At 43.6% G+C, this 10,205-nt stretch overlaps 1 protein-coding gene across 1 annotated transcript; it reads right to left on the bottom strand.

The window, feature by feature from the left end:
* Window positions 1-1,125: 1,125 nt before the first annotated feature.
* On the bottom strand, window positions 1,126-8,449 carry shha (sonic hedgehog signaling molecule a; the record flags this gene model as incomplete). The annotated part of the gene is made up of 3 exons (XM_083936258.1): window positions 1,126-2,036; window positions 4,061-4,322; window positions 8,150-8,449. The coding sequence occupies 3 exons, from the start codon at window positions 8,447-8,449 to the stop codon at window positions 1,357-1,359; spliced, it is 1,242 nt and encodes a 413-aa protein (XP_083792384.1). The 3' UTR covers window positions 1,126-1,356.
* Between the last annotated feature and the right edge of the window lie 1,756 nt (window positions 8,450-10,205).

Here is a 10,205-nt window from a genome sequence, read left to right as displayed (position 1 = left end):
ACGGGGGATTGTTTGCCAGCTCTCCCACGAGGCTGAGCTCATTCAATTACCGTGTGAAACAATTGGTATATGTTAATTATAAGCACATCCAGGTAACGCTCTGTTCGTTATAAAACACAATGAACCAAAGTGAAAAATCTGAATACGATGCTGATTTATCAATGAGCTGTCCAAACGACCAATTTCAGACTTTAATTTGGCAAGAAAATGTCTCCTAATGTCGTCCACACGTCCCTCTTTGCGTTCCCTGCGAAGCTCAGTCAGACAAAGACATGTAACAACTGCAAGTTTGAAGATTTTCTTTTATCTCATTTTGTAATAAACATATAAATAATAAACTCTAGACATTTGTTGACGCATCGCTCTGTTATGAAAGTTAACTGGTATGGTCTGGCTATATAGACTATCCAAACTTTGCATCTGCCGCAGGTCATTTCTATAAAACTATTTCCCTATTACAAAATATGAAAAGAAAAATACATTTTTTAGTACATTTACAGGAGTTACTTATTAATTTATTTAACCAAACTGTTTCAGCACTACTTTTAACTGTTACTGAATTGTCAGAATCTGCATTTGATATTTTTCTCCGAAGAAAACCGAAAAATAGAAACACAACCAAAAAGAAAAGCAGAGAATGCAGACACGAGGCAGAATATCTGTCCCTCTCCGACAACTTAAACGAACAGTTTCCAAAATAATAAAGATCTTAATAAACCAAGCAGTACAAGATTTTCCAATACTTTCCCAACTACTGTATTTAAATTAAAATATATTCTCATATCTTACACTATTTCAAATAACGAAATGTGATTCGGTAGCGATCTGTCAAAATCTAATTTACAATTCTGTGTATAAAAATATAATTTATGGAACCCCGCGAAGTTTGTTCTCCCCAAAATATAACAGTCAGTTGCACATATATGCACATATGAACATTACAACCTGTCAAAGTTAGCTCCTCTCTACGTCATCTTCGTCTTCTCTTTGCCATATTTTTTCTTTTTCATTGTTTTCTTCATTTTTTCTTTCTTTTCTTTTTTTGCATTTGAGATATACAAAAATAGATTATGCACAATGTGCCGCTCACACCGTTTTCAGAATCCATTTGTGTGGCGGCGGCGAGTTCACATGAGAATAAATTATTCAAAGAGAAACTTTTTTAAGGCTCCATTCATTCTTTGAAAGGGGACACATGGAAAAGTCACTGAAATAAATATCCAGACTCCGCTGGGGCCTTTGTCTTGTCTGTTTGTTCGTTCGTTTTTTTAATTATTATTATTTTATTTTTTGTAATCTACTGAATAGTTTGTGTGTCCTACGTTTCAGTCTCATTCTGCTCCTGTAGTCGAGGTTTCAACTTGGGTATACTGACATCCCAAGTGGATGGATCGAGTGGCTGTCCAAGAGCCATGTTCCTAATTGATAAAGGATCTTGGAGTACCAGTGCACTCCGTCGTTCTGTGCACTGACTCGAGCCTGGGAACTGAAAAGCAACGAGGACACCCAGTGGGCGAGCCTGACGGGTGCCAGGGCCCAGTGCGCCAGGTCGTGGTCTTCGATCACTGCGTAACAGGACGCAAGGACCTGGTCCACCACGACGGTCCCCTGCACGGTCACCGGCGCAAAAGAGCCCTCGTGCTCTTGCGTGTAAATCCGTTTTACGGTCACAGGCTCGAGTCGACTTCGCTGGGCATCAAACACGAACACCTTTTGTCCAGATCGGACTTGGCTGGCGAAGATCGCCGACATCTGCTCCTCCTCCGTGGTGTTGTGGCCGACGAAGAGGAGGTGCGCGGCGGTGAGGGTGATTTTCTGGCCCGAGTCTGTTTCGATGACGTAGAAGAGCCTCCTGGTCGTCGAGTCTTGGTCTATGAACATGATGAAGTCAGTGTACACCGGGTTTCCATCGTCATCCGCCGCCAGGACCTTGTCGCCGGTTTGGAGTTCTTTGACCGCCTTCTGGGTCCCATCCTGAAGGGTGACAGTGGAGGAGCCTGGGAAGCACCCCCCTGACTTTGCTGCCACTGAGTTCTCTGTTAAAATAAAATAGTGTTGTTATCCTACAATATTTTTACACTATCAAAAAAGTATTGTGTGTGGTTTTGCAAAATCATTTAAAAACCCATTCAACACATCAAATATCCCAAAGTAGCCTTAGTTAAATCTTAATAACACCTTAGTAATTTAAAAAATAATAAACCACTGGTGCTTTGAGTATAGTGGGTGATGATCACCGCCCCATTCAAAAGCCCATTCACTAACCATCCCTTTTTTGTTTGTATTTGTATTTTTTCCTCCTTACACGCATCGTGGTGGGCCATATGCATTTTGCATAATGATGCCTGTCGGCTCCTCCATGCCAAATGCGTATTGGCTTGGCCCACGTTGTCTGAGACCGAAAACTCAAAGCCTTGGCTCATCTATTCTTAATTAAAAAACCCAATAAAGAGCAGCCATTGTTATTCTAAATCAGCTTGTGGATCGAGCTACTCTCGGTAAAGAACACTTACGCCTTTCCCAGCTACTCTTCCCATATTTACTCAGGTGCAGAAACCTCTATGTGACAATTCACACAAATAGGCGACTCACAACTACTATTTACCCAGTGGAGCCACTTTTCCAAGCCTCTCGAGTTGTAGATTTGAATTTAAATGAGGGCCCGGACTCTTAAATGCTTTCTGTTGTGCAACATCAATGTGCCCTCTTTCTACCACCTCTCCCTGCTTTGTTGTCAGGCTTGATGACAATAATTTTGGCCTTGGTGGAGCTCTTCACATACCAGTCTCTAGGATCACACTGTCCTGCACACAGAAAAGGGGGTTTCCTACTCAGTATTTGGGGCTTTTAATCTTCTTTTAAGATTCCCGAGCATGAAATAAGGTGACAACTGAAAACCAGATTTACCCCAACCAATGCAACATTGTTCAGCCAAATCCTTTTGGTAAAGTCGCATGACCCCTAATGACACGTCGGCCTGGCCCATACTGTGATCTCAAAACGTGTGTGTTGAATGATAAGTAAGGGATTTATCAATAAAGTCTGAGCTCCGGGAAAAAAAAAGTGCCACGGTTCATCAATCAGCGTGAAGAAAATAGTTTCTACGCGCCATAGGTGTCCTTTAGCTTAGTGGAGGCCTGTGAGGTTATTTTAGCCCCCAAAAGAAGCCAGAAATAAAGATCGTCTTCACATTTCAAACTGGATCTCGAAGTGGAGACAAATGAAATCCGAAAAGAACAAAAACGGAATTACTTCTGTTTTTCCATTATATGATAAAACCCAAAGTATAAGTCTACCTAAAAGCGTAGAACATTTATTATGGATTCAATTGGTGTGCAAAAAAAAAAGGACAGACTGATTTAGTTTTCTAGGTCCCACTGAGGAGCCTTGTTAGATTATGGTCGTGGTTCCCACCAGGAGACAGTGTGGGGCGATGTAAGATCAAGAAATAAGCTGCATGTGAAATGCTCATACCGCCACAGGCTGGGATGTGCCCATATATCATTCATAGAAATATATGTCATGAATCAAACATCTACGAAATCAATGATTATACTCTGCAATCCAATAACGTCATCGTTAGGCAAATATTGATTGCAAGGTGTTGTGATTAATCATTCACTCAATAATCATTTAGGTATTTGCAATATAAACGAATCAATAGATATTAACACGTTTTTGATTGCGTTTCTACTCCAACGCATTTGTTCTTGGAGCCTATCACTGTTACCGCTGATTGGTCACTGAAATCGTTTTTTTTGGGGGGGGCTACTTGAAGGCATCACCTTCCTTCGGACTCTGACGCCTTCATCACAGCCAGTCTAGTTTACTTTCCCCTCACAAACACCTGAAGGAACTCTAATGTTGCATGGAAGTTTTGTAAAAGATAAAGCCGGACTGCAGCTGCACCTGCCCCTTTAGATTACAATCGCACCTGACGGGAAATGCGCACTGGGGATACATCTGCTTATTTGCTCCTACAGCCAGCACCACAGTGCGCGTGACAGGTGTTCTCTGGGTACAATAAGGTGTTTTTTTCCCTCTCATCTTGAAGCCTTACCAGCTTTCACAGAGCAGTGGATGTGGGCTTTGGATTCATAATAGACCCAGTCGAATCCGGCTTCCACCGCCAGTCTGGACAGAGTACCGTATTTGCTCTTGTCTCTGTCCGAGGTGGTGATGTCCACGGCCCTGCCCTCGTAGTGGAGCGACTCCTCGAAGTGGTGTCCGTCTTCATCCCACCCCTCGGTGACCCGCAGCTTCACCCCGGGCCACTGATTCATCACTGAGATGGCCAGAGAGTTCAACTTGTCTTTACATCTCTGCGGGAGGGGGAAATGAACAATTAGTCACCTGTTGTGCCATAGCTCGCACATATAAGCTGTCCAGAGGCGTACAATGTGGAACAGTCTGAATCTGGAACAGCATTCACCGCCAAAGCCTTTGTATTGACACCATTACTGTTGCCAAGAGTAGCAGGTGCTAATAATTGATTAAAATATATCTTTTGGTTGGATAAATTAAATTTGTTTTCTTGATCTATGCTGTCCATTACAATGATAACGATTAAAAATCAAAGTCACTGAGGCCTCTCCATCCCCACCTGCCGCCCCTGATTCCTCCCAGCTGAGGTGAAAAACTGGCACTGAACTGCATCTCTGCGCTTACATTTGTCAGTGTGAGCAGAGGGCACATCTCGGATAAGAAAGCTGCTGAAATATTGATAAGGCACCGCATTCGCTTCACTGGCCTATAACATATGGGTCTTTGGTGTTGGAAAGGTGCGAGCAGCATCCCCTTCTATCAAAAAGAGTTGCATTGAGCACAACCTGCATACATTATAAATTCATGAGTTTGTATTAGGGCATGGCATGCGTGAGTCCTTTGTTGGTTGCAACTTGTCTGTTTTCTTTAAATCAATAATTGATATGCAGATGTTATGAAGGTGATCTTCAAGAGCAGCTGGCTGCCTTAAAGTATCTGGAGTTTGTCCTATAAATAAATCGTCGCACCCCAACCTCTCTGCGCTCTCAATGAAGATGCCTGGCCTTCTCCAAGACAACTATCCTCGACACTCAACCAATACGTCAAATAAAACATCACAAAGAGTCTTTTCAGTCCAACCGCGGAGGGAAACTTTCATTATTCCTCTCCTGCAAAGTCTGGGGAAACGTGACATGCCTCCTTAAGTCGAGGTGTTTTGGCTGCTGACTGACAGACTTGTGAAATATCCAGGGATGGTATGGGCGCACAGAGGAGCGTATGTGTGTGAACCACTGTCCTTTTCCCTTTATGGGCAGCCTGCGTGTCCTAAAGCAAGAATCTTCACACAGACCCAAAACTCGTATAAGGAAAAGGAGGAGGGCTTCCACATATATCAGTGGGTGTTTTACGGGGATATCACACTTGTAGAATGTGTTGAATGAAAAAAAAAAACGTCCAGAAAAACCTCCCACATTCTGAGTGGGACTGTCGGAGTCAAGAGCCGTAAAGCTTAACCTATTTATTAATTCATTAGGTCGTGTGCCGCAAATCAAGCCAAATTCTGCTCAGCCACCGTGAAGCCCAGCAGGGTGCTCAGACCGGCGCTTTGTGCTCCGGGTAAAGTTGTTCAACAGCCTCCCTCTTAATCTTTTCACAAATGATTTGGTTAGAGGAAACACTTATCAGCTACCTGTCAGTGCAAACAAGCCGCCAGCTCATCTCTCTCGACGCATTTGCACTGTGGGCAAAGACTGCGTGCTCCTAACAGTGCTGCACAGCAAGAAACAGTGGAGCTTTTCTTGAACGTGAAAAGTAATTTGTCAGTAAGAATGATTTACCAGGGTTTCTCCTTTATTTAACTTGAGTTCTCTACGGACATAAAGTAAAAAACCTCGTTGGAAACACGTTCAATTTCGGAGACTGAGCAATCTCACCTCCACTTATTTTGAGACAAACAATATTTTACGACTGAACATGAAGCTATAATTTGTGGATTAGATGGTGGGAGTGCTGCTTCTTTTCATCTCAGGCCCCGTCACTCCAGGAAATACTATCTGTAAATGTCTGTAAAACGCCTCTGTTGGCAACTCTCCTGGGAATGAGCTGAGTCTTAATCGTTAAGGGGATGCTTGAAGCGCTCCTTCAAGTATCAAGTATTATAGTCTTGGCTGGACCTCAGTGAAATGATTGATTCATGAGAGCCACTGCATGCATATTCCTCCTTTCATGTATGAATATAACATATAGTTCTCTAAAACACACGATAACAAGGAAAGTCCACTATATTAATGCGTAAAAATCCGTGCGTAAAAACCCACAAGGTCCATGCGTAAAGCTGTGGAAGAGCGCAAAGAACGTTGGCACAGCGTCAATCCCCATGTGATAATGCTTATGCCACTGGCAGAGTAGCCTGTCCCTCGCTTTTGGACATCCGCTAATTTGATGACTTTAAAATGTCATGTACAAAAAGAACAATCTCACCTGTTTTAACTTACTATGGCCTCCCGCTGACCAAAGGTCACAAGTTCAAATTGTCTTTCAGGCCCAGCGAGGGGTGCCTAAAAAGTCCTTTCATGTACATGTAGAGTCTGTTGTCTTTTCTGTGGACGCAAGGATGCCGAATTGAAAGCGGACGATGAACCAGAAGCCACAGCTGACCCTTTTTATAAATCTAAAAAACACAAAACAGCTCTCAAACATCTTATTCTAAGGCCCCTAAATTAAAAAACGTTCAGCCACAGATGTCCCATATGACAACATTTTTTTTTCCGAGGGACTTCCAGCTCCTCAATTTGGTTTCAGACAGATCTGTAAGCACAGCTGTTTATACAGCAGGTGGGGTGTTTTACTCAGATTGAAAGCCTCACAGACATATGTTACTCAATATTCTAAAAATAATAATAATTATATAACAGTGAAATCAAACTAACCCCCTTTTTGGCTTGAGGCCCCGGAGGATCCTTCAGGATCCGTGTGGGGTTGGGGGGTCCCTGAACCCCAATTTGAGCCTGTAATTTCATGATCTGTGTGTATGAGAACCTATAGGTGTATCACAGAGGGGAAGTGGGGAGGGCTGAGAGGGACGCCGAGACCGCACGCTCAGTGAATATTTCATCGCAGCTCGTGCTCATGCATGGTGCGAGGCACGGGTTCAGGGACTCCGGCGCGCGCCTGGCTTCATCACCACCAGCACCACCACCATCACTACCGGCATTTTATTATTACTGAGAAAATATCACCCAAGCGCTTTTAATAATTCACCAGCATCTGAGTGCTAAAAGTCATGCTGAAGAGCCGCGGCATGCTGCAGCCTGGAAAAAAAAAAATCAAGCCTACATCTTTCCGATGTATTGTGAGCCTCATCTTATCCGTACAGAACGAGCTATGAGCTTTGATAACTAACTGCCTACAGTAGGATGGAGTATTAAAAAGATGTCATCATCCATGCAAGTGAGGCACCATCACCCCTGTGCGCCTTGCTCCTATAATTGACAGAATCCCACGCATTTATGAAGTCCTAATAGTGTTCAGAACACTCAAAGACATGTCACTGTTTCCATGCACTGATGCATACCATGCGAAAGGCTAAATTACAGCAGCCTGTGCGAGAAAATGTCTGAATGAGCCACGCCATGCCTGAATAAGCCCGGCTGTTTGAAGTGGTGCGCATCACCAGCTCTCTGTATTCAGGGCTGGAATAAAGAAAATGTTCTTAAAACAAGCTGCAATATTAATCGTAAATAGGCAACACATACTGAATGTCTTCACGAAATGCACCGTAACAAGAATGTGCGCATATAAAGCAACAAATAGAGCCCCACAAAGATACAAATATAGATATGAGGAGAGGGGCACATTAATATTTTAAATACACTGTCACAACCATGAAGGCCGAGTGTCCTGACTGTCCGCCTGCACATCACTTCTCCAGCTGGATTGCTATATTCGCTTCAAGCCTGCAGCCTTGGAAAACTCCCGTGCTGGTGCATAAAGCGCATCTGCTTTTACAGTGAAGTTAAAAGGTTCAGTGCGAAGAGTTCAGCAGCGGGTAAAACAGACTTCACTTAAGGTGAGCAATCAGTCTGACTAGGAGGTTGTGGCAGTGCGCAGTGATGGTGCGTTAGGAGACGGGCATTAGGGAAAACGGGTTATTCTGTATCCTTACCTGAGTCATTAGCCTGTCGGCACCGGTGTTCTCCTCATCCTTGAATATGATGTCTGTGTTATAATTGGGAGTCAGTTCTTTAAATCGCTCGGAGTTTCTTGTGATCTTGCCTTCGTATCTGCCGCTTGCCCCGAGGGTCTTCTCCGCCACGTTGGGGATGAACTGCTTGTACGCAAGAGGTGTCAGCTTCTTCGGGTGTCTTCTCCTGCCGTAGCCCCTACCCGGTCCGCATCCCATCCCAGAGGACACCAAGGACAAGCAGATGAGACCGACCAATACGATTCTGGTCCAGAGCAGCATTTTTTGTCCTTTAAGATCTCAAACGAGTCGCCCCTGCTATCTCTACCGTCTGCCTCTCCTGGCTCTCGCAATGTCCTTGTCTCCTCCTTCGCCTTCGCCTGGTCTCTACTATGGCAGGTGCGGAAATGAACGCCTCAGACAAATGGTAATAACGGGGCACATCGAAGGAGGGTTAAAAAAAAAAAGTAGTGAGGGAATTAAAAGCCACGGGATCGCTAGTCGAGCTGCAGTCGCTTGTGTGAGGCAACCGCTTATACTGCTTTGTATTATAGCACCGATCTATAGCAGGGGAGGGATTTGATTGGCTCGCCTAGACAAACCCTCCTGATGTTATCCCACAAAAAAATCTTAAAAGATTTCTTCCACCTGAGGGTTAGCCTGTGTTGCGGGGAGGAGGGCTGTTCCATGGGAAAACATCAATTATAACCCGTCTTTTTTTCACCCTCCCGTTTTCCAGATTTCACAGGAAAGGCAGGACACACAGCAGCACTTGCTCCGCGCTGGGCTCAAATCTGAAGCAGTGTAGTTAGGTGAAGTGATTTCAGTATGTGTGCGGTAATTGAACTGCGTCTGGGATAACTTTCCGCACATAATACCTTCCCCAGGAGAATGAAACTGCTCACTGCGGACGCCCGTTCTGGAGGATTTTACTGTGACCTCGTATCCACCAAATAAATGAATAAACGTAATGAAGTGTTTATTTTACTGCACTAATTATTATACTGGTGAATTTCAATTCGAAATAGCTTCTATCATAAGTTCAGTTTCCCCTTTAAAACAACGTTAATACGCACGGAAATTACTTTGGAGACGACTGCCATTTAGGCAAATCAAAGTCTAAAGAAATCTAAGCAGACGCAGTGGGGTTCACCCTTTGATCTACCACTACTGAATTCTGTCAAAGTTTAGTCAAACTTGGAAGTCATTTCTGCTCAGTGCGCGCACTATGCGCCCTTGTTGCGCTACCATTTTACGCATCAATACATTTTATTCTTTAAAGGATTATTTCACCCGATTCATTCATTTTTATCTAGACCTTTATTCATCTAATGACAGTATATTACCACATCTTTGACTCAAGAAGTAGACTCCTTAAGAATGAGGGTGGGAACGGGACAGACTTACAGTACAATATAGATGAGACTGAGAGTGTATCCCAGGCCTGACTCATCTAAGACTAATTCTCTTTGGAACAAGCCTATTTAGCGCCTAAAATGTTCTGCAGGCATCTGTTATGGGCCAAGGATCACCCATAGGCTCCCCTACACACTGTCTTCCTTCCAAAGTCCACTTCTGACAGAATAAGCCAAGGCAAGCACTGTATTTACTGGCCATAGTTAAGACATGTGTTTTCACCTAACTGCAACTTCCACTTAGTTCTCCATTTAATTCTCCATCCATATTAGATACATTTATTTTTAATCACCAACCGTCCTGAGTTTTTTCAACCCAACACACACATATAGTTATACTCCTATGGTTACAGGAATATATTAATGTTGGTGCAGAGCACATTACGCACAAAAGACTGCCGTATCCACATTCAAGACATATCAGTTCAGACAAGAGCAGATATCTTAAATGTTTCAGGAAGGCAAGTTATTTGTGGGATAACAAACCAAGTGTTAGAGTAATTACAGGAGGGGCTGTTGTGGGGCAACTTTAGCTCTCATCACACTGACAGTGTGGCACAGGTGCTCTGAAGTGAGTGTGGCTTCAGTCTCATTAAACCTCACTCTGGCTGACCTCCAGTCCG

The sequence above is a fragment of the Echiichthys vipera genome (assembly GCF_963691815.1).
Source record: "Echiichthys vipera genome assembly, chromosome: 21".
Taxonomy (NCBI): domain Eukaryota; kingdom Metazoa; phylum Chordata; class Actinopteri; order Perciformes; family Trachinidae; genus Echiichthys; species Echiichthys vipera.
Note: the sequence above shows the minus strand (reverse complement) of the source record. Positions and strands in the feature narration are given on the sequence as shown.